General features: G+C 42.7%; 1 protein-coding gene across 1 annotated transcript in view; it reads right to left on the bottom strand.

The window, feature by feature from the left end:
• The window catches only part of LOC140075129 (BOS complex subunit NOMO3-like), a 31,791-nt gene extending 7,070 nt beyond the window's left edge, over nt 1-24,721 (bottom strand). Inside the window, exons 1-25 of the mRNA XM_072120642.1 lie at nt 24,439-24,721; nt 19,248-19,337; nt 14,883-14,928; nt 13,415-13,515; nt 13,158-13,264; nt 12,502-12,574; nt 11,539-11,691; nt 10,817-10,954; nt 9,685-9,774; nt 9,254-9,359; nt 8,408-8,558; nt 8,148-8,325; nt 7,402-7,543; nt 6,493-6,624; nt 6,254-6,390; nt 5,547-5,634; nt 4,764-4,827; nt 4,484-4,579; nt 4,187-4,396; nt 3,988-4,070; nt 3,736-3,895; nt 2,447-2,573; nt 2,226-2,339; nt 1,406-1,533; nt 159-300 (exon numbers count right to left, since the gene is read on the bottom strand). Coding sequence (XP_071976743.1) covers nt 159-300; nt 1,406-1,533; nt 2,226-2,339; nt 2,447-2,573; nt 3,736-3,895; nt 3,988-4,070; nt 4,187-4,396; nt 4,484-4,579; nt 4,764-4,827; nt 5,547-5,634; nt 6,254-6,390; nt 6,493-6,624; nt 7,402-7,543; nt 8,148-8,325; nt 8,408-8,558; nt 9,254-9,359; nt 9,685-9,774; nt 10,817-10,954; nt 11,539-11,691; nt 12,502-12,574; nt 13,158-13,264; nt 13,415-13,515; nt 14,883-14,928; nt 19,248-19,337; nt 24,439-24,585 — 3,003 coding nt within the window. The 5' untranslated portion in view covers nt 24,586-24,721. The remainder of the gene's footprint in view (nt 1-158; nt 301-1,405; nt 1,534-2,225; nt 2,340-2,446; nt 2,574-3,735; nt 3,896-3,987; nt 4,071-4,186; nt 4,397-4,483; nt 4,580-4,763; nt 4,828-5,546; nt 5,635-6,253; nt 6,391-6,492; nt 6,625-7,401; nt 7,544-8,147; nt 8,326-8,407; nt 8,559-9,253; nt 9,360-9,684; nt 9,775-10,816; nt 10,955-11,538; nt 11,692-12,501; nt 12,575-13,157; nt 13,265-13,414; nt 13,516-14,882; nt 14,929-19,247; nt 19,338-24,438) is intronic.
• Nucleotides 24,722-25,412: the final 691 nt, after the last annotated feature.

The following is a 25,412-nucleotide window of genomic DNA, read 5'->3' on the forward strand; positions in this document are numbered from 1 at the left end:
TCATTCCTGGATTTCTACAAAACAGGAATACAAAATAATGCCAAATAAAATACAAATCTACAATATTCCTGAAGTGTTGCATATAATTCCTGTGAGTTGTGGGGGAAAGTGTGATGTATGGAAACTATGTCCCCTACATGTATGAAATCCATACTTACCCTTAGCCCTCGAAGCCTGAATTTGCCTTCTTCATCCGTGATTGTGTCTTCACCATAAATTGAACAATCGTTCTGGCCCATGGCTTCCACCGACACTCCTTGCTCGGGTTCACCATTCAGAGAGGAAATCGTTCCATAACAACTGCAAATAGATGGCAAGTAGAGTTACTAAAAGATTTGTTGCTGTTGACCCCGTTTGGTCTGACAGATTTGCCTACGTATAGTAAATTTTCTGTGCGGCAGGGGGACGTGTCCAGCGACACCCCACCCATTGGCAGACACTACATAAAGTAGTAAAAAGACCTAATATTTACTGCTAAAACTGGTCTGCAAATATATTTCCATATTTCCAAAACAGAAACTTACATTTTTACATACATTTTTCCTACAGGAGGACACACATTCATTATCTACAGCAGTGAATACAAGTGGTGTTATCTATAAAAAGATGGATACAACCAAGCCCTCAGCATCAGAATGGATTCATTATGAAGAAATCTATATTTTTTATTCAATTAGAAAGAACCATGAGCACACAAGACCAGGAGGTAATCACGCACACAGGCCGCCTTCAAGACTCCTCCAGTGAATAGAAACCTGTCCATGGTCTTATAATGGAGATGTAGGTGCACAAACTGTTAGTATCACAGAGAGTAACCAGAGCCTTGTGATATATAACGAGCCGTGCACCTGTGTGACATCACATGACCACGGACAGATTTCTATCCACTGGAAGTAAACAGAATGACAGCAAGCAGAGATCTAGAAAACCCATGAAGAACTGATACAGAAAGTATTTTGGAAATTGTATAACTTTACATAATCCATATCAATTATTTGCTTAAAATGGACAACCCCTTTAAGGTCCTGAGTATTGACAACAATTTACATGATAGATTGGGTTATAAGAAGTTTATTACTCATTACTTTGTAGCTAGTACACTGCCGTACTCTGGGTAGTGTCTATGCTTGGTAGTGAAGCTCAGCTCCAGCTGAATAGGACTGAGCTCCCACCAGATGAATGAATGTGATGTCACTGGTCTGTATAGAAAGAAAGATAGGGGATCAATTTCTAAAACCCAAATACTTTCGGTTTGGCATGAGATCCCAAGTACGTAAGTATCTGATTCAATATTCCTAGAGACAGAAAGTAAAGGGAGTTGCTTAACCTTCAATCTTTAGGAACTGATTGTGGCCAATGAAGCAAAGTGGCAGTGAGACTTGTGTTAGGAGGTAAAGTGACTGACCTGTACGCAGTCCTGTAGCCGGTGATTTTAATCTTCAGGCTCTGTCCTTCCTGTGCCTCTATCATCTGAGAGGAAGGTTCAAAACGAAACTCTTTCATCATGGGCTTAAAATAATACTGACCGGGGCTCTGAAGGAGAGGGGAAAAAAAAACTATTAAAAACACAAAAAACCCACAAAATCACATTTCCTAAATTAAAAAAAAACAAAAAAATTTTCAGTATGGCCGATCATCAGAGTCAACTAAATAACTGGCTTTGGTGATAGGTGATCCTAAAATATCCTTACCACTATATTAAATTTTGCCATTTTCATGTTTAGAATAATAAAGTGACAAGATATCCAAAAGATATAATGTGTAAAAATGTAGATGTAAAAAAAAGAAAAGATTAGCTACTAATCGGGTGCCATCACTTTATGATTGGTACAGGTTGTCCTTTTTATTATTCTTATATCTTATGCATGACATAGGGGATAACAATCTGATTAGTGGGGGCCTGACTGCTGGGATCCCCACTGACCAGGAGAACAGGGTCCCATAGTATTGAAAGGAGAGATAGTATTCAATTGGCGAAAAGTCAGACCCCCACAGATCAGATTGTTAAGGTAATAACAGTAATTGATACAATGCCTTTAAGATCAGAGAGGCCGCATCTCTGGAGGTAACTCCACCTGGCACTATACACAGGGATGTGCTATGGATCCACTCTAAACATGGCCAGAAGGATAGATATCCTTACAAAGACCCAGGTAGAAGTTGGACACGCTAAATGACGAGGATATAACTACATCTAGACTTCAGTAATGGGATCTTTGCATTACCAGGTTGGAGAAGGTTAACATGCCGTTGTCCTGGGTAAGGAGATTGGAGCGGAACGATCCACCACTAAGAGACAAGAGGACGCCGGCAAGGGGCTGGTCATCCTCAGACCGGATCTAAGCCCAAACAAAGAGAAAGTTAGTTTGGAAAACCCTTCATTTTAGTTTATTATGAATTTTGAAGGACCAAAGGAAACTATTGTCAGAGTGATTTATGGCCATACCTCAAATGTAACTCCTGCAAGGGCAAAAGCATTGAAGTCCCCCACGGTTCCATCAATGGCAGTCAACACAAAGCCTTCTTTCTGTGCAGATATTGTGTACTCCAGGTCACTGTGTAAAGGTCCCACACTGTGCACAAAAACAGAACATTCAATAGTCACACATGGGAATAAACAGGCAACACAAAGCCACATAATTCATCAATAAGAAGCCATAAAACCTGCAACCAACATAAAAGGGGAAACTTGTGAGATTACAAAAGCTCATGGCGTTCTATGCTAAGTGTTCATTTTAATCTCAAAAGTCTATTATAGGATTTTAAATTTTCTCCAGGCAGGACTGCTGCTTAAAGGGGTAGACTCATCATAAAGAAAAAGGAAGTTGTATATTGCTAGAACATGCCATTACTTACAATGATCAGGACTCCATCAATAATGGGGGGGGGGGGGGGGGGGGCTGGCACACATTTAGATAATTCTCACTATCAGAGCCCCTGACCTCTAAGGCACATTCACATTGTATTTCCTCCTAAAAATGTTCTCTCCCGTCCGCAGGAACCCCTTCCAGCAGATCCGTGGGGTTATGAACTCATTACCGACTGCATGGTCCCTCCGTGATAAACTATCCCATATCAGTGGTTGGACAGGTGTACCAAAAAAAAACACATCTGCAAACCCCTCAAACCACTAGTAGGGGTAAGAAAACGATGTGTGACCTGCTAGGCCTCTTGCCTACGAGTGAGTGCAGTTGCACCATGTGTTGAAGGTATTTCCAGGCCTGAATCTCTGATGACAGGACAGTTCATACCAATGATCAGAGGTTTGGATGAGAGATCCTTTCAGGGAGCAAGAGACTTTAGGGTCTTGTACTTACACTAGTAAACTTTTTAGTGGCCAACCCCCTTTAAATGAGGTTTTTCAGAATCAGAGAGTTGAATAAGCATTGCATTCTATGTACTCTTTACCAAGAACAGCACTTTACATGCAATAGTGGCTGTACATGGTATTGAATGCTATAAAGAGTTATGTCCTTAGACTATCTGGTTGCTTTATCTTTCAGCGAATACAGGACAGAAATCTGATTTACACAAACACTTTCAATAAGGAAGGAAGGCAGAGGAAAAAAGGACACAGGAACAGATCTCTTACATAAAGTATATTACAAAGTTTACCATTACCAGCTGCACTATTCAATGACCAATTTTGTCCAAAGTTTCGTTACGTTGTAAATTCTCTTACCAATTAAATATATGTATACCGTGTACTTTCAAATAAGAAATACTTGCACCAACCTGTATGACCCTTTATCATCAGTGAAAACAGTAATGAGTGGAGACGCTGCTCCCTTCTCACTGATCACAATTTCCACGCCCTCCAATTCCGGGTTTATCTGTCCCTCCAAGAACAAGCCGGCTCTCCCCTGGATTTCTATCAGCTTTCCCGGGCAGCTTTCTGAAAGAGATGAAACGAGATGAAATGCAGACTGGACTCTGGACAATAATAAGAATAAAGCATAAGCAGCCTGTATTACTAGGGCTTTATACCTCCGCTGACCACAGTCTCCACTGCAGGGGGGTAGAAGAGAAGTTCTTTAGAGGAAGGGGTCACCGTGATCTTCTCACCAGATCTAATCATAGAATGAAATAAATACCATGACACTTTCATTACACACATGATACATTTATAAATAAACGGGCAATGTCATAAAAGCCAACTACAATAATTTCTTCATTTAGACCTCACCTGGCCCAGTAGGAGAATTCATATGTGAATGGCCCCTGCAGCTCCTCTACCACCTCCTGAATTGGTGGTTGTGGCTCTGCCTGTTCCGCACCAGACTTCTCTCTTTCCTGCCTACGTGCGTCAATCTCGGCGAGCTGCTGGTCTCTCCGAGCCTCTTCAACAGATTTTAGAGGTCCTAAGACCAGGGCTGGTTCTGTGTCTATGGAGGATCTGATTGAAGATAAGAAACATTCAGTATACAGTGATCCTGTGGGCTGCGACTGTCATTGTATAACAAATAGAATCAACAGCTCTTACTTAATAGTGACAGTCACATCCTTTAGTTTATCTGCGGATATCGTTCCAAGGACATGATGACGTACTGCAGTCAGAGTGAGGATGCTAGGGGAGGACCTTCAAAACAAAATAGAACAGATCAGGGACTACCTACATATTTCCACTTGTTAGAAGTATCAAGATCATAGCAAGCTCTGAGATCCAAGTATCAGGGTAGGAGATTGTGATAGCATGTGGTTATAATTGCTGACATTGTACATCTAATAAATTAGTACATGTTAAAAAGAAAATTTCTGCTTACGTGTCATAGGTGTAATGTGCATGTTCAAACCGATGGCAGGATCGCGGGGTGACCTTGTAGACGCCTGCAAACAGTTACAGAAATACAGCAGCTGTAATCTGGAGGGAGTCTGGTAAAGCTATAATAGGCATGTCATACGAATCCCAATTGTCTTTAAATTACCATATTGCTTATATCTATAGAACATTAACCATCGGCAGTACTACAGATTGGAAAATACTATACATGGTTGGGGCCACATAGGACATGTTTGTAAGGATATACCCTGCTGGTATAGGGGAAAGCAGTGGACGCGGAAAGCATAGACGCCTCCCTGCCCGCTCTTTTACGACTGAAGAGGAGAAGGAAAAGGAGCACTGGAAGGAGAGTATGTAAATTTATTTTTTGTTTATACAATGAGGGGCTTCTTTAGTCAATTTAATTACAGGGCAGAGGCGCTGCTGATGAAGGGCATTTCATTAATTGGCAGGGGCTACATGTGGCATTTTATTAATGAAGGGGGCTGTGAGCAATGTATTTCCCTTTCATAAGTTTATACTCAATTCAATAAGTATTCCCAGTTATTTGTGGTAAAATTGGGTGCTTCAGATAATACTCTAGTATATACACGGTACTGATAGATAAGTCTTTAATCATTGGACCCCAACTTATGACAAGAACCGGGTCAACAAGTACCCAATGTGAACACGCAGTGGTACACATGCCCAGCCACTGCTGCTTCAAGTTCAGTGGGACTGCTTCAATTCACCATCCCAAAAGAATTGGTAAATCCATTAAAATTACCTGGCTTTGATAGGCAGAACCTATTGACTCCTTTAGTTAGATTATACACGCCGACATGTTCTGGAGCATTTCCATCTTGGTAAAATTCCTGTAAAATTCAACTACACATTTAATTACACAACTTATGAAACTGTAGCTTAAGAATTTTAAACACTTTGAACCACCCAGTTCACATGACCTGTAACATGAAAGCTGTAACTAATCAGTGTTTTCCTCTAGCCTGCCCTTCACCCTTTGCTAAGCGAGTCACAAACCAGGGGAAGTTTGTGGCCTGTTAGAGATGGGAAGAGTGAACGCTACTCATCCCTCCCATTTCCATTGGAGCAGAGAAGCCGCAGCACAGATGGGGACCTGCTCTATAATTTGTGCTCACCCCACTGTGATTGTGCACAATGCAAAGTCAATGGCAGCTCATGGCCAATAAATATGCCATGTACATAAAGCCTTAGTGTTTTTTTTCTCGTCCACCAAGTATAGCTTCACTTCTCCATTACACATCCGCTGTAGCCGTCGCTCCACTGGTAACCGACTAAAGTACCACTGGTATGGAGTCCCAGGGTTAGTAAAGTTGAACCATGGTGCAATGGATGTGAATGTTAACTCAAAGAATACAAAAAAAAATACTGATGTCCTTTCAATCAGGACAACCAATGAGAGGAAGCACAGCAGGTCCCTGTATAATGGGACTGTATGTGTGGTTCACTCACCAGTGTTATGCCATGTGAGAGGGAGCATCTAAGCATGTAGCCAGTCTGTCTGAACTCAATACCAGAAACATCATCGTCCATTACTTCAAACTCCAAGGATTTATTCTTCCAGCACCAATCCTCCTGGATGATACTCGCTTGGAAAACAAACAGAAAAAAAAAATTCATATCAAGTGTTTCAGGGCTATCAAGTATGGAATCCAAAGATCTGCAACATATTGGATCATAGATTTCTCTACCTTTATATTTGCCGGGAAGAACATCTTCAAAAGTAAAAGTTGCTCCTTCTGTTCTGCTGGAGACGTGCACCGAGCGCTTCTCTCTCTGCCGGCTCACGGACTGCAATGTGACAGACAGGTCCCCGCAGGCATCTGGAAAGCATAACATAGCAGGCTTACACATACATATACAGTATACTCATATACATATTATATTACACATATACACAGATGGGCTTTAAAGGGGTTTTCCCACGAAAAAAGTTAGCTAACCTTCTGATCAGGGGGGTGTCAGTGCGGAGACCCCCTCAGATCACGAAAACTATGGGTCCTATGAGGTCCCATGTACCTCCATCACACACCCCTCGTTGCTCAGTCAGACCAATAGAGAAGACAGCCGCACATGACTGTTCTGCTCCATTAATCTCTATGGAGCTGATGGAGATCGGCGAGCGCGGCGCTCGGCAATTTCCATCAGCTCCATAGAGATTAATGGAGCAGAACGGTCATGCGCTGCTGTCTGCTCTATTACTCTGACGGTGGGACGAGGCGTCCGACGGAGGTACATGGGACCCCCCATCGTACCCCTTGTTTTCGTGACCTGTGGGGGTCTCAGCACTGAGAACCCCACTGATCAGCAAGTTAGACCCTATGCCGTGAATAGGGCCTAACTTTTGCCTGTGGGAAAACCCCTTTAAGACTCTAAAGACTACGATACAGTGTATTCATAGAACAGAAATTTAAATTTTTATAAAAAAAGTAAAATACTCAAAAATTTTAAAATAAAATTGATCATGCGCAGGATATCCATGAGATATTATTTGACAATATCACAAATTCCCCCCCACCTGGAGATGAGCAATGTGCAGGACATGTGGCACTGCAGTAGGTGCTGCTTCTTATAGATCTATAAAAAAAAAAAAAACCTACCAAGACAAGAAACTTTCCCAGAAACCGAAGCCATAAATTGGGAGAAGGCTACATCCATAACAGGTGTGTCCGTCACAGTCACCGGGAACATAGATGGTTTTAATGCCAGTCCAGCTTTAGCCTCCACTTCTGGTATGGAGACCTGGAAAAGGGACATCAATATTTTAGACTTCTAGCCTCATTGTAATTTCACTTTTATTTTTTGTTTTGAAAGTTCACCTAAAATTTCAATGACTTTTTAGTTTCAGCGGTCACATGTATAACAACACTTTTTCTGATAATGATATGACTTGTATTCTACATTTTTGCTGGTGAGTGGAGACTGGCAGCAATGAGGTCCCCGTACACTGCACACAAAGTAGAGGGGAATCGGCGCCATAACTTACTCGCCAAAGAGCCGCAGCAGCATCGAGATCAAAGAGAATACAAAGAGTCATACTGAGGGAGAAGTACAAACCCAGGTCTCCCAGAGAGACGAGACTAAGAGCTTCTATCAAATTCTGCAGTTATTGAATGTTACTATAGATTGCCATTCATTTTAGGGAGCTGTATATATAATAGGGGTTATAATCATAATAATACAAAAGGATGAGGATTGGTTTGGGGTTCTTATATATTTCTTCTGTTTATCCCTATATGCATCTTATTGGAAGCTGTTGCCTATTTCTAGTACAGAAGGCAATCACACATAGATACATAGATAAATAGATAGATTGCCACAATTCCTAGCTGATCTATAGCATCACCTGTATATTATAGGATCCTCTTCTAGCCTGGAAGCAGAAGGCTCCGTGAGAGTCTGACTCTGTAGTCAGGACAGATGCCCTCTCCTTGTCTTGTGATGTCAGTGTGACTTTATATTTGCTCATCATCTTAATACTTTCGGGAAAGTGTGTGATGGAAATGTCTCCGCACACACTGAATCTGGAAACAGAGAATAAATCATAATTACAAATTCTCCTTCAACACTGTGCAAACTCTAAGTCTCACCTCTAGGACATCTTACCTAGCGGCTACAATATCCGCAAGCTGCGGAGTGTTTGGAGCAATCTTCACAGTGAGCGTATCAAAGAATATATGTTCCTTCTGTGCATCAATACTGTATGTACCGGCAGTCATGTTCTCCAGGCGGAAGGATCCATCCGCATTTGTCATAACTAAGGAAAGATAGAGACAAGAAAATCGAAGAAGACATTTTTCTTTTCTTCTCTGCACTGCAGCTCTGCCAGTACAGACTAGCTTCTGTATGTAAGCCAAGCCCAGCGCAAAGAGTGGAACAATTTAGATACACTGTATATATTGCACCTACATACCGATATACATGGAGGTACATTAAAAAGGGTTATAAACATTAAAAGGGATTGGCCACTTACAGCAAACTTTAACTGGGTAAGGGTAAACTCACATTGGCATTTATTTTCACATCAGTGATTTTTCACTGAACCCATTTTGGCTTATGGACACATACAGATTGGTTTTATCTTCCTGGCTTCAGCGATTTGAACTGTGAAAAGGCCCATTGGAAAGAATGGGTCAGTAAGGCATCAGTGACAGATAATACTTATAATACTTATCAATGTCTGCAGGTTAGGGAACAAATCAGTGGAGGGGGTGTCTAGAGACTAATGACTGTGCAGCGCCTTCCATCTGTCAGAAGGACACAGGGCGTTACAGAAAGTTGCGAGTCTTGCTGCTCAGAGTTTACATGACTCACAACTCCCACTAACCATAAACAGGGCAAGTATAATATGGAATATTTACTTACCCTGTTAAAAAGTTTGCTGTATGTGGCAAACCCCTTTAAGAGCAATAATTTAGCAACACAAGTCACATTTACAGACTGAAGAACTACCTTTCATCTGATTGTTAAGGGTAACCAAAGCATCAGCAACACCTTCACCATCCGGGCCGTTCAACACACGTCCAGTGACAGAAAATCCCATGACGTGAAAGATCGGCTGCGAGCAAAGGAATGCAAGAGGAATTTATTTAAACACAAAGCTGAAAAGGGGAGTTTTGATAAATCAGAATGCTAGGAAATGAAATGTTTAAACCTTTCTGTACACGAGAAAAAAAAAAAGTTCCTGTCTTGCTCCGTGACCAGGGGACAACAAAGGAAGCAATGTCCCGTTGTCCCAGGGGGGCACTGATTAGACACAACAACCACATTCAATTCTCACAATAGAAGTAAATGAGTGGACGGTTACACTTGCTTTATTACCAGGTTTCAGATTTCACATAAAATAAAATATAACTGAGACACAAATTAAATTACAATCCTACCTCTAATCTCAGACTGTCGTGTTCTACAGTGAAATCCAGTCTGGACGGAGCCACATCAAAGGTTATCCTCTCTCCCCTGTAAAATGGGATCTAGAAACAAGATACATAAAAGTCAATACAGTAACAACACTGATAATTCAGTCTTGTCTGGATCGAAAGATTATAAGCTCCTATTCATTTTACACATCTAAAAAGTGTTAAGAAGATGGCAACATCTTATGTAAGCTTATACGGTCCAACGAGGTGTTAAGAGGGACACAGAGCCCACTATGGCGCATGTCAGTATTTAGGTTATGTTGGTTTCCTATGTAAATGCTTTAGTTTTTCTCCAAATTTCAGATATAAAGTGACCCTCATGTTCATAGGCTCAAATTATTGTGTGCGTATATATATATATATAAAAATCAAGATTATGATGGCGCTATAAAAGAATATTATTATTTATTATTACAGGCGGTCCCCTACATAAGAACACCTGACTTTCAGACGGCCCCTAGTTACAGAAGGAGCCCTAGATTACAATAAACAACTGTAATAGTTATTAAATATGTCTGCAATTAATATTTACTGTTAATCCTGGTTCTTATGACAATCCAACATTTTTTAAAATTCAATTGTCACAGAGACCAAAAAATTCTGGCTGGGTTTACAATTATAAAATATATAGTTCCGACTCATATACAAATTCAACTTAAGAACAAACCTACAGAACCTATCTTGTACGTAACCCGGGGACCGCCTGTATATGAATTGCAGACAAATCCAGGGCCTTACATTTTCTACAGCTGCAGATTTTTTCAGCCACCACTAGAGGGAGGCAGATATATAATAGTATGAAATATGAACTCCCATACTGCCTCTAGTGGTAGCTGCAGGAATCACACTTATCATATTTGCATATTTTTCTCAGAAGAAAAATAATTAACACATTGCACCTTTATATGAATGCAGTGATAGAGCTTATAGATGAGCACCGCACAGATGTGATTGATCTATAAGGTGCATAACTGTATCTGCACTAAATGAGAAGAGATTCTTTTAACAAGCGCAGGCCTTTGTTGGGAGGCTTAGCTAATAAAGCTTCCCTGGATTCCACCACTAAGAGGAGATTAAGTGTCTGCTCCGCACTTACCACATTGTAATCCCCACTTGGCAGTGACTGGAAAGTAAAGGATCCGTCTTCCTGAGACGTGGCATGGCACAGGTATGAAACAGATTCCTCTTTTCCCTGGAAGCCCTCCACTGGTGACAGATCACAGCCCAAAATATCCTGCAATGAGAAGTAAAACATGTCAAGGAATTACAGTTACTTCTATCACTGGATAAAGAAGAGACCTGCCAAACGCCATGTGCGGAGGAGGATCACCGACAGGACAATCCCAGGAAATCCAGCTACAAACAGGGCACATCCGCTGTCCTGACATCCCGGCTTACTGAATTATTTATACACTTTGAAATATTAATGCTTCATAATCATTTCTTAAAAACCCTCATCCAGCTTCTCTGTTATTCATCCTGGAAACCTATACATAATTGGGGATTCTTGTACTGACAGCGCTATACTGTGTAGCATCACATCCAGTGACTTGTCCATTTCTAAAGGGATAACAGTGATTACCCACATTCCTTACATTATTAGGAGTACAGCCATTTACTAAAGCTGACATATAAGGAGGGGTCTGAGGTGTACATTCCTCTCCCACAAACAGAGGACTGTGCACCACGAACAACTGTGTTTTAGAGGACAGAGGGGTTGGTTTTTTTTTTAAACCCCCTTATTTATATGCGAATATAAAAAAATTCTTGAAATACCTTTTTGTTTTTAATATAATGCATTTAAAATCCTGACTTTACCTCACGGCTGGTGGAGGAGGAGAACAATAGGAACATGACGCCTTTCATCGGCTCGCCATCACTGCGCACATAACCCGTCACGTCATAGCCGGCCACAAGAAGGGGGCTGGATATCTGGGCGTTAGAGTTTTTCACTTGCACCACTGCTGTAGCCTGCAATATGGAAATAAATGACAAAGTGTATAAGGTAAAGCAAAGATTAGATGTTCACTCATGAACACGGCAGCAATGTGGAAACATAGGACCAGATGTATGAGAACTGGTGCATCTGAAATCTGGGGTACAAGTCCAGAAAAGCCTCTTCCCCCTAACGCCAACTTGAGGACAAGCAGGTGTGTAGGGGGCGCTGCTGGCATGTAGTGGGCCGACACGGGGCATCCTGCCTCATACCTACACACAAGTTATACCCGGCTCCCAGGGTCGGTTCAAGGTTGCAGTAGAACCCTGGGTGACAGAGCCTCAGTGGACCCCTTTGCACGCCTTTAAAATTCAGAAACTAAAACAGTCTCCTGTTCCCTAAAATATTATCATATCAAACAGCCCCCTCACGGTTATTTTATATAAAGCCCCCCTTACTCCATATGGATTATTAGATACAGCCTCCCTCAGCCCCATGGATTCCTTATGTACAGACTTATGTGGGCCCCCCTCAGCAGCCTTGGGCTCCAGCACTTGCCCAGGAACCCAGCACTTGCCCAGGAATGCCCAGTGCTGGCACCAGCCCTGCCAGAGCCCGTTTAGGCACAGGCGATGGCACAATTCTGGCATAAAACTGCCCCATTTGCAGCATCACACTAAGCACCAGTGTATGATGTGGTCCATGGTGTTCATATACATATATAATGCAAAGACATACAGGTCCACACGAGAAGGAGCTGCTTTTAGGCAAGTTGGGAACACAGATGGGAGTGGTCCCGGGATAAGACCCCTTTATTACTTGTTGGTAATCATGGAAGAACTTACCTCTTTTAGGGTCCAAGAGGGATGAGATGCAACGATTTCATATTCTCCAGGAAGAACTTTATTGAACGAAAACCTTAGAAAATAAGAAGAGATGGCTTGTAAGACCGACATTTGCTAAACTGAAATACAACTAGACATAATAGAGAAAGAAAGCTCAGAACTATCACATTAGAAGATTAGTATCTGACCTGTATGAATATGTCTACATAGAAGACTGGCAATCGCTGCATGTATGTGGCGGGAGGGAGTGGAGATAAAGGGACTTCATTGGGGAATGACAATAGATGCCAAAATGGCGCTTTGCCAGCGACTGCAATGAACACCCACCTTGTATGGAGAGGGCTCAGCCCGTGAGCCCCATCCATACACCGGCAGCCGGCGGGTGACGTACTAATACGTACATCACATGTCGGTAAGGGGTTAATAGTCATAGAAACCCCCTTGTAGAAATCCAATAGCGTAACATTGAGCCCCCTCCATTAGCGTTCCGTTACTTGAGACATAATAATTGGCATTGTAGGTCCTGTCAGAAGAGTCCATTGACATCAATGGAAATGTTAACATATGTTATTATTTTTATAATGTAATTGTTTTAACGATGGAAGATAATAACTGAGTTCTGAACAAAAGGTGTGAACTGGGCCTTCACCACTTACTTCCCACCAGGTTGAGTCGCAGTTGTCTGTAAGTTGGTTCCACTTCCGCCTCTTTTCAATGCAATTTGAACTCCGGCTGGACCCAAATTCTGGTTCCTGCTGAGCACCTGGAAACAATTTGATTACATTTTAATGTATTATCCATCTATTAGTAAATACACTCAAGAATTATTATAATGCCAAAGCTAAGACCCAACATCACACGTACATTCACTGTTAAAACGAGAAATTTGACCACACCCAATAATATTCTGTACCTTTCCACTGACGGAAAACCCAGTAAAAACAAAATTGACGTCTTCCCCTTTTGTACAGATGTCGTTCACTCCATCCACATGAAGGGGAACACTTGTTGGCTCTGCATTTAGAGGGGGGAAAAAAAAAACACAACATATTTTTTAAAAAATGAATTAAATTCTTCTTCCACAGTCACAAAAGGCACATAATGGACTGAAAGTCTTATTTAGGCCCAGTTCACACTTGTGACTGGAATTTTCGTAGCTGTACATTCTGTAGTTCTGTACATTCAAATCTTCGATAAGAAACATAGCAGAAAAAAGCAGAATGTTGCACCACGTTCTCCACTGTTCAATACGGAAATCTTTACAGAGGTGTGAACGAAGCCTTAGACCGATATCAATTTGTCAAACACAATTCACTCTAATCTGACAATAATCTGCGGTTGCCTTATGGTAATCTTCACTTTGTGGATTTCGTTTTGAATTTTATGGTGGAAAATCCACCTAGAAACTGCATTGGAGGTGGGCCTCATATATACCCAGACAGCCAGAGGCGTGCCAGTTTTCACCAAAATCATTGCTCAATTCCAGACATTACAGCTGCATATGAGCTCCGCCCACTGGGCACCAGCAATGCTTCATTGTCACAAAGGTATGTTCCTGCTTCTATGATTTATTCTGGCAGCATTTTGGATCTTCAAGAGATTAAGGGATCCCTATCAATGATATTATAACAAGACTCCAAAGTTGTGGATGATTACTAAGTTTAATAAATTAAAGAAAATCTGCCATCAAAATTCAGCATGATAAAGCAGGGACCCTACCTCATAGAGCCAAGTATCATAGCGGTGTTAATCTTCTAAAATAAATTTTAAAAAGCATGCTAATAAGCGAAATTGGCTCGGGGGGGGGGGGGGGGGCTTTCCAGAGCTCCTCTGTGCAGCAGCTTTACAGGCTGTTACACTGTCTCACCCTCCCCCTGCCTATTGTAATCTCACACAGGAGGGGAAAGGGGATGCTCCTGCATTCTGCCTGTGAAGTAGCACCATGGAGGGGCTCTGGTAATGCCCCCAGAACCCTCCTGGCTCATTAGCATAACCGTAAAAGTTGATTTTAGAAGTAAGGAGGCCATGGATAACAAATATAAGAAGATACCACAGTCACAGTGCCTGCATTTATGAGGAAGTTCCCCTGGTTTATCATGATGGATTTTGATGGTAGATTTTCTTTAAGGAAATGCAGGAGTAACAGGATTTTCACTACATTTCACACATATGAGAATATACAGTCATCCCATAAAGTACTAACACTGGATCTGCATCAGGTGACACATGCAGAGATTTCTGGAGGATTATGTGCAGCTTTTCTGGTGTCGGGGGATTTACTGATTACATCTAACTAATGCAAATAGCTGAAACCAGGGAACACAAACTACAAACACACACAATACCACAGGGACATGAACATGGTTATTAGCGCAACTTACCAAAACTCCACCCTAGGGGAGGCTCAATCTTCAGAACAAAATCCCCCTGCAAGATCATAAGAAGACGGTGATAATCAGCACTACATGGCGGGTGTACAAATAACACAGACCCCCATAGATTATGGGATGTGGTTCTTATTAGTACATACACAATACAGGAAGAACATGAGGGCGGCAGAACCAGTTTTTCCAGATCAATACATCTCGTATGGTAATGTACGATTAAACGTTATAGTTAGACACATGATCACACACAGCTACTAACCACAATCCCAAAATACTTCAATCCAAAACGGAAACCCATTTCATTACACAATAGATATGCTGAAAATCCATATGAAGGAGCAGCTGCCACTCGCCAGGTGGATTGTGTAATGTGAGGTTACACAACGAGGGAAGTGAGCGCAGGGAGAGTGTCGTCAGCTAATATGGCAGATAATACACCACATCCCTTGTACTCCAGAAACTCCTTATATTTATATCTGGATGTATCTGACTACCCCAGCAAGTAACGGGTGTGACTTTAATGCCATGTCTGTAACGTGGCCGCCATCTTGGATCAAGGGTAGGTTTCATCCAATGGCGAGGTGGTCAGGGAGCAAATCAAAGGACAGCAGAATTATCCCAAAAATCAATCATATTTACAATAACCGTTGTGGTTCCTTAGTTATCAGCACAGAGATAATGATTGGATCAGTTCTGTGTCCAGCAGGATACACACGTCCCACAGCCGTGCTTCACAGGAAACGTTCCCGGTTGTTGTTGCAACTTTCTGTGGTGATCTTTTTGAACTTGGTTCTTTCCATCCTGCAAGTTGCTTTGTGACATGTCACCAATGGTCGCTGTGCACTTCCTGCTTATGTATTGTGGTATAATGCCGCTGCCAACACTTCTTTTAGGATTTGAATGATTCCAATTTATTATATTGATATAGTTCCTCATAGATCGTGATATTTGTACATTACTTTACCCGATACTATTTTATGATTTACTTTTTGGCATTGTAGAAGAATCCAGGACGTGCGGTGCACAGTCGTGGTCTGTCACCGCACTGTGCCCGAGCCAAGTGGCAGCGTCACAAGATATAGATCAGGCGCTATTCCTCAATTTGAAGCACGGACGCTCATTTCCTATGGACATGGGCGGGGAAAGCGGTTATCACCCACCAATGTCCACCCAGCAACAAACTGGGGATCTGTTTTGCATAGACGGTCATGTGCATGTAGCCAAAGATTATGTATAAGAGATCGTCTTGGATGTTATTAACTGTAATGGCATTGTATACATCCTAATATATACTATTGTTGTGTATACACCATTTAGTATTCTTATATAAATGGAAGCTACAATGCCCCTTTTCCCCCTTCAACCTCCTACAAACAGATCTGTGGGAGCACTAAGAGTTTCACCATCACCGATAGGCCCATATGATCACACAGACCCCCTCATTATTCAGTTTGTGCTTCTCTCCCCACATGTCTGTTTTAGTAAATTTGTTCCTAATATATAATACTCTAAATATATTACATATAATTCCAGATCATCACTGATAACAGTGTTCTACATCTCAGGTCATTTCATTTAGTAATTTGTGAATAAATCCACAACCGGGTAGAGAAGTGGTAAACTCATACACAGTCCGATCCGGTCCAGACTGTGTAGACAAGACCCAAGAGGTCAGTTCTGGGAGGAATAACTGTACTGTGTAGAGTCCATAGTTATTCGATTGAAAATACTATTGATAATGTATTTACTAGGATACATTATGATGTAGTATATATTTTGGGCATTGGTTCTTTATAATTTGACAGCAATGTAAACAAAAACATTTCACAACATGTGACAGATACACACAGTCTTGCTGTATTTATTTTTTTTAATAACAGGAAATAATGGAAGGAAAATCTTCCAGCTATTGTCCAGCAATTTCCCCTATGGTAGGAGAGAGGACAGCAGAGATGGTGAATGGGTCAAACTATGCATGTTCACAGTCCTGCTGCTACTAACAGCACACACATGGTTACACAGACCTCTGCAGCTTTACTGCCTGGATGTGTTGCTCCATACACAGGTACTGACCCCACCAAGTAGCCAATAGCTATATACTGCACTGACCCTCCCTGTAGCCTATATCTATATACAGCACTGGCCCTCCATGTAGCCTATAGCTATATACAGCACTGAGCCTCCTTGTAGCCTATAGCTATATACAGCACTGAGCCTCCTTGTAGCCTATAGCTATATACAGCACTGAGCCTCCTTGTAGCCTATAGCTATATACAGCACTGAGCCTCCTTGTAGCCTATAGCTATATACAGCACTGAGCCTCCTTGTAGCCTATAGCTATATACAGCACTGAGCCTCCTTGTAGCCTATAGCTATATACAGCACTGGCCCTCCATGTAGCCTATAGCTATATACAGCACTGGCCCTCCATGTAGCCTATAGCTATATACAGCACTGGCCCTCCATGTAGCCTATAGTTGTATACAGCACTGGCCCTCCATGTAGCCTATAGCTATATACAGCACTGGCCCTCCATGTAGCCTATAGCTATATACAGCACTGAGCCTCCTTGTAGCCTATAGCTATATACAGCACTGAGCCTCCTTGTAGCCTATAGCTATATACAGCACTGGCCCTCCATGTAGCCTATAGCTATATACAGCACTGGCCCTCCATGTAGCCTATAGCTATATACAGCACTGGCCCTCCATGTAGCCTATAGCTATATACAGCACTGGCCCTCCATGTAGCCTATAGCTATATACAGCACTGGCCCTCCATGTAGCCTATAGCTATATACAGCACTGGCCCTCCATGTAGCCTATAGCTATACACAGCACTGGCCCTGCATGTAGCCTATAGCTGTATACAGCACTGATCTTCCATGTAGCCTATAGCTATATACAGCACTGGCCCTGCATGTAGCCTATAGCTGTATACAGCACTGATCTTCCATGTAGCCTATAGCTATATACAGCACTGGCCCTCCATGTAGCCGATAGCTATATACAGAACTGATCCTCCATGTAGCCTATAGCTATAAACAGCACTGATCCTCCATGTAGCCTATAGCTATATACAGCGCTGGCCCTCCATGTAGTCTATAGCTATATACAGCACTGGCCCTCCATGTAGCCTATAGCTATATACAGCACTGGACCTGCATGTAGCCTATAGCTATATACAGCACTGATCCTCCATGTAGCCTATAGCTATATACAGCACTGACCCTCCTTGTAGCCTATAGCTATATACAGCGCTGGCCCTCCATGTAGTCTATAGCTATATACAGCGCTGGCCCTCCATGTAGCCTATAGCTATATACAGCACTGGACCTGCATGTAGCCTATAGCTATATACAGCACTGACCCTCCATGTAGCCTATAGCTATATACAGCAGTGACCCTCCATGTAGCCTATAGCTATATACAGCACTGGCCCTCCATGTAGCCTATAGCTATATACAGCACTGGCCCTCCATGTAGCCTATAGCTATATACAGCACTGACCCTCCATGTAGCCTATAGCTATATACAACACTGACCCTCCATGTAGCCTATAGCTATATACAGCACTGACCCTCCATGTAGCCTATAGTTGTATACAGCACTGGCCCTCCATGTAGCCTATAGCTATATACAGCACTGATCCTCCATGTAGCCTATAGCTATATACAGCACTGACCCTCCATGTAGCCTATAGTTGTATACAGCACTGGCCCTCCATGTAGCCTATAGCTATATACAGCACTGGCCCTCCATGTAGCCTATAGCTATATACAGCACTAGCCCTCCATGTAGCCTATAGCTATATACAGCACTGACCCTCCATGTAGCCTATAGCTATATACAACACTGACCCTCCATGTAGCCTATAGCTATATACAGCACTGACCCTCCATGTAGCCTATAGCTATATACAGCACTGGCCCTCCATGTAGCCTATAGCTATATACAGCACTGACCCTCCATGTAGCCTATAGCTATATACAGCACTGGCCCTCCATGTAGCCTATAGCTATATACAGCACTGACCTTCCATGTAGCCTATAGCTATATACAACACTGACCCTCCATGTAGCCTATAGCTATATACAGCACTGACCCTCCATGTAGCCTATAGTTGTATACAGCACTGGCCCTCCATGTAGCCTATAGCTATATACAGTACTGACCCTCCATGTAGCCTATAGCTATATACAGCACTGACCCTCCATGTAGCCTATAGTTGTATACAGCACTGGCCCTCCATGTAGCCTATAGCTATATACAGCACTGACCCTCAATGTAGCCTATAGTTGTATACAGCACTGACCCTGCATGTAGCCAATAGCTATATACAGCACTATAGTGTCCTCACCTTGTCGTAAAGAGGAATCATGAAGTATCCATTGTTCGGGGCGCAGTCAGTCTGGTATTTCAGGGTGCCTTGCTTGGTATATAACTTTATCTGTAAGTGAAGGAAGATTATTATATTATTCATATTTGATGTCATTACTGCTATTATTACTTTATAAAAACAGACACTAGACCAATAAAGGCGCCCGTCCATGGCGCGCAGTGCTCAGAAATCACACACAATTACCACTCCTTTCTAGGCTGCACAAGTACTGGGCTTATCACGTAGCACTGCAGATACATGTGACCCATATGAAGTACTGGTGCAGCCCCGCACATAAGACTGGTAAAATATCCTGTATACTGCTTCTCACTGGACATGGAGTCTTGTAGTAAATCTGTTAAGTCCTCCCCACCATAACAGATGTACAGGAATAGGGGGAGGTCACACTGTTGGAATCCAACATGCCCAATCCTATTATTCTCAGCAGAGGCTGTGCACCCCTTTCCCTTCTGGGAACATGCATGCTCAGGGTGTACACAGTCGTGGGCAGAACCCCCAAAGAGAGACCAGATCTACAGCTACTTTATAGCACAGGAGCTCTAAGTTATATGATGCAAACAATACCAAGAGTTCATAAATAATGGTGACCCCTGTACACAGAGAGGGCAACCCTGTACACAGAGAGGGCACCCCTGTACACAGAGAGGGCACCCCTGTACACAGAGAGGGCACCCCTGTACACAGAGAGGGCACCCCTGTACACAGAGAGGGCACCCCTGTACACAGAGAGGGCACCCCTGTACACAGAGAGGGCACCCCTATACACAGAGAGGGCACCCCTATACACAGAGAGGGCACCCCTGTACACAGAGAGGGCACCCCTGTACACAGAGAGGGCACCCCTGTACACAGAGAGGGCACCCCTGTACACAGAGAGGGCACCCCTGTACACAGAGAGGGCACCCCTGTACACAGAGAGGGCACCCCTGTACACGAGGGGATGAGATACTACTGGATATGAGGAAGGTGTTATCTTTAAGAGAAGGGGTCTTACTATATATGATGCAAGTGGGGCATTGCTATAACTGTACTGTCTGGGGTATTACTGTAGAGGAAGGGGGTATTATTATAGGTGGAAGGTATTACGTTAGAGGAAGGGGGTATTATATGAAGGAGGGTATTACAGCATAGAAAGGGGTAGTAGAACAGGGGTATTGTAGCAGAGCGGAAATCTCTGTATCGGGAATTACAGCTTCAGCTATTAGTAGGGGAGTATTACTGTACATCAGGGGGGTATTTTTATATATGGAGGGTATAAATATACAGCAGGGGGTATTATTATTATATGTGAAGGGTATTACTATAATATAATACTATAATATAGTATAATTATATGTGGGAGGTATTACTATACAGCAGGGTGTATTATTATATCTGGGGGGTATTACTGTACAGGAGGGGGTATTATTATATCTGGGGGGTATTACTGTACAGGAGGGGGTATTATTATATCTGGGGGGTATTACTGTACAGGAGGGGGTATTATTATATCTGGGGGGTATAACTGTACAGGAGGGGGTATTATTATATCTGGGAGGTATTACTGTACAGGAGGGGGTATTATTATATCTGGGGGGTATTACTGTACAGGAAGGGGTATTATTATATCTGGGGGGTATAACTGTACAGGAGGGGGCATTATATGTGGGGGTATTATTATATGTGGGGGTATTACTGTACAGGAGGGGGTATTATTATATGTGGGGGTATTATTATATGTGGGGGTATTACTGTACAGGAGGGGGTAGTATTATATGTGGGGGTATTACTGTACAGGAGGGAGTATTATATCTGGGAGGTATTACTGTACAGGAGGGGGTATTATTATATCTGGGAGGTATTACTGTACAGGAGGGAGTATTATTATATCTGGGAGGTATTACTGTACAGGAGGGGGTATTATTATATGTGGGGGGTATTACTGTACAGGAGGGGGTATTATTATATGTGGGGGGTATTACTGTACAGGAGGGGGTATTATTATATGTGGGGGTATTACTGTACAGGAGGGGGTATTATTATATGTGGGGGGTATTACTGTACAGGAGGGGGTATTATTATATGTGGGGGTATTACTGTACAGGAGGGGGTATTATTATATGTGGGGGTATTACTGTACAGGAGGGGGTAGTATTATATGTGGGAGGTATTATTGTACAGGAGGGGGTATTATTATATGTGGGAGGTATTACTGTACAGGAGGGGGTATTATTATATGTGGGGGGTATTACTGTACAGGAGGGGGTATTATTATATGTGGGGGTATTACTGTACAGGAGGGGGTATTATTATATGTGGGGGTATTACTGTACAGGAGGGGGTAGTATTATATGTGGGAGGTATTACTGTACAGGAGGGGGTATTATTATATGTGGGAGGTATTACTGTACAGGAGGGGGTATTATTATATGTGGGAGGTATTACTGTACAGGAGGGGGTATTATTATATGTGGGAGGTATTACTGTACAGGAGGGGGTATTATTATATGTGGGAGGTATTACTGTACAGGAGGGGGTATTATTATATGTGGGAGGTATTACTGTACAGGAGGGGGTATTATTATATGTGGGGGGTATTACTGTACAGGAGGGGTATTATTATATGTGGGGGGTATTACTGTACAGGAGGGGTATTATTATATGTGGGGGGTATTACTGTACAGGAGGGGGTATTACTATATGTGGGGGGTATTACTGTACAGGAGGGGGTATTACTATATGTGGGGGGTATTACTGTACAGGAGGGGGTATTACTATATGTGGGGGGTATTACTGTAAAGGAGGGGGTATTATATGTGGGAGGTATTACTGTACAGGAGGGGGTATTATTATATGTGGGGGGTATTACTGTACAGGAGGGGGTATTATTATATGTGGGGGTATTACTGTACAGGAGGGAGTATTATTATATCTGGGAGGTATTACTGTACAGGAGGGAGTATTATTATATCTGGGAGGTATTACTGTACAGGAGGGGGTATTATTATATGTGGGGGGTATTACTGTACAGGAGGGGGTATTATTATATGTGGGGGGTATTACTGTACAGGAGGGGGTATTATTATATGTGGGGGTATTACTGTACAGGAGGGGGTAGTATTATATGTGGGAGGTATTACTGTACAGGAGGGGGTAGTATTATATGTGGGAGGTATTACTGTACAGGAGGGGGTATTATTATATGTGGGAGGTATTACTGTACAGGAGGGGGTATTATTATATGTGGGGGGTATTACTGTACAGGAGGGGGTATTATTATATGTGGGGGTATTACTGTACAGGAGGGGGTATTATTATATGTGGGGGTATTACTGTACAGGAGGGGGTAGTATTATATGTGGGAGGTATTACTGTACAGGAGGGGTATTATTATATGTGGGAGGTATTACTGTACAGGAGGGGGTATTATTATATGTGGGAGGTATTACTGTACAGGAGGGGGTATTATTATATGTGGGAGGTATTACTGTACAGGAGGGGGTATTATTATATGTGGGAGGTATTACTGTACAGGAGGGGGTATTATTATATGTGGGGGGTATTACTGTACAGGAGGGGTATTATTATATGTGGGGGGTATTACTGTACAGGAGGGGTATTATTATATGTGGGGGGTATTACTGTACAGGAGGGGGTATTACTATATGTGGGGGGTATTACTGTACAGGAGGGGGTATTACTATATGTGGGGGGTATTACTGTAAAGGAGGGGGTATTATTATATGTGGGAGGTATTATTATATGTGTGGGGTATTACTGTAAAGGAGGGGGTATTATTATATGTGTGGGGTATTCCTGTACAGGAGGGGGTATTATTATATGTGTGGGGTATTACTGTACAGGAGGGGGCATTATTATATGTGTGGGATATTACTGTAAAGGAGGGGGTATTATTATATGTGGGAGGTATTACTGTACAGGAGGGGGTATTATTATATGTGTGGGGTATTACTGTACAGGAGGGGGTAGTATTATAAGTGGGAGGTATTACTGTACAGGAGGGGGTATTATTATATGTGTGGGATATTACTGTACAGGAGGGGGTATTATTATATGTGTGGGGTATTACTGTACAGGAGGGGGCATTATTATATGTGTGGGGTATTACTGTACAGGAGGGGGCATTATTATATGTGTGGGGTATTACTGTACATGAGGGGGTAGTATTATATATGGGAGGTATTACTGTACAGGAGGGGGTATTATTATATGTGGGGGTATTACTGTACAGGAGGGGGTATTATTATATGTGGGGGCATTACTGTACAGGAGGGGGTAGTATTATATGTGGGGGTATTACTGTACAGGAGGGGGTATTATTATATGTGTGGGGTATTACTGTACAGGAGGGGGCATTATTATATGTGTGGGGTATTACTGTACAGGAGGGGGTAGTATTATATATGGGAGGTATTACTGTACAGGAGGGGGTATTATTATATGTGGGGGTATTACTGTACAGGAGGGGGTATTATTATATATGGGAGGTATTACTGTACAGGAGGGGGTATTATTATATGTGGGGGTATTACTGTACAGGAGGGGGTATTATTATATGTGGGGGTATTACTGTACAGGAGGGGGTAGTATTATATATGGGAGGTATTACTGTACAGGAGGGGGTAGTATTATATATGGGAGGTATTACTGTACAGGAGGGGGTAGTATTATATATGGGAGGTATTACTGTACAGGAGGGGGTATTATATCTGGGAGGTTATTATTGTACATGAGGGGGTATTATTATATGTGGGGGTATTACTGTACAGGAGGGGGTAGTATTATATGTGTGGGGTATTACTGTACATGAGGGGGTAGTATATCTGGGAGGTATTACTGTACAGGAGGGGGTATTGTTATATCTGGGGGGGTATTACTGTACAGGAGGGTGTATTATTATATCTGGGAGGTTATTATTGTACATGAGGGGGGTTATTTATAACATAAGAGCAATAGTAGTCTGCTGACTGGTGACTAATGGCCACCCCCCTGTGTAGAGATCCGTGTGTGACCCCGGGGCAGGCTCCATGTCCTCAGGGTTCAGAGGTCAGATGACAAGGAGAGGGCAGGGAATGAATGGAGGCCGCTCCTGACATCCGGGCGCCCCGGCACCACAGTGCGGTGTGTCCCCCTCAAGCCTCGCACCCACCTCGATCAGCGAATAGTTGATGTCCACGTCAGACTTGACGAAGCCCCCGCAGCCCACCACGATGTCGTCGGCTCCCCGGCCGCAGTGCAGGCACAGGGCGCACAGCACCGTCCACAGCAGGGCCGCGCCATGCCGCCCCCCGTACATGTCCCCGTCGGTTGGTTCCCCTCTCCCGGCCCGCGCAGCACGTTGTTACGATCCGCCTGCTTTCCGCTGACACAGGCGAGAGGTGTCACCTGCCGGCCACCGGACTCTTCCGCGCATGCGCGCACCAATCCGGCTCAGGCCGAAGGCTGAAGCTTAGGTTGTTACTATAGCCACGATTCTATAGAGAGCAGCGCTGCTGCTATGAAGTGCTGCCATCTATCCGCACGGAGGAATTACTGCATGGAGTTTTTCTTTTTTCCTTTCTTTTTTTCTTTTATTATGCATTAACGCAGGGTTTTTCGGCTCATTTCTCGCTTTCCAACTTCAAAAATCCATAACTTTTTCATTTTTCCGTGTACAGAGCTGTGTGAGGGCTTATTTTGTGCGTAACAAATTTTACTTTCCCGTAATGTTATTTATTTTAACATGCCGTCTACTGCGAAGCTGAAAAAAAATTCCAAATGTGGAAAAAGTGAAAAAAAAACGCACGTGCGTCACGTTCTTGTGGGCTCAGTTTTTACGACTTTCACTCTTCGCTCCAAATAATATATAGGTTTTATTGTGTTTTAATACATTTTCAAAAATTAAACGAATGTGTACAAAAAAAGAAAATTTTTTTTGCCATCTTCTGACGCTAATAACTTTTTCATACTTTGGCGCACGGAGATGTGTGAGGGGTCATTTTTTGCGAAATGAGGCAACGTTTTCATTGCTACCATTTTGAGGTCTGTGCGACATTTTGATCATTTTTAATTTCATTTTTTATGTTATGTAAAAAGGTGTAAAAGTCGGAGATCGGCCATTTTGGGACGCGGCGATACCTAATA

This window comes from Engystomops pustulosus, chromosome 8, assembly GCF_040894005.1.
Source record: "Engystomops pustulosus chromosome 8, aEngPut4.maternal, whole genome shotgun sequence".
Classification (NCBI taxonomy): domain Eukaryota; kingdom Metazoa; phylum Chordata; class Amphibia; order Anura; family Leptodactylidae; genus Engystomops; species Engystomops pustulosus.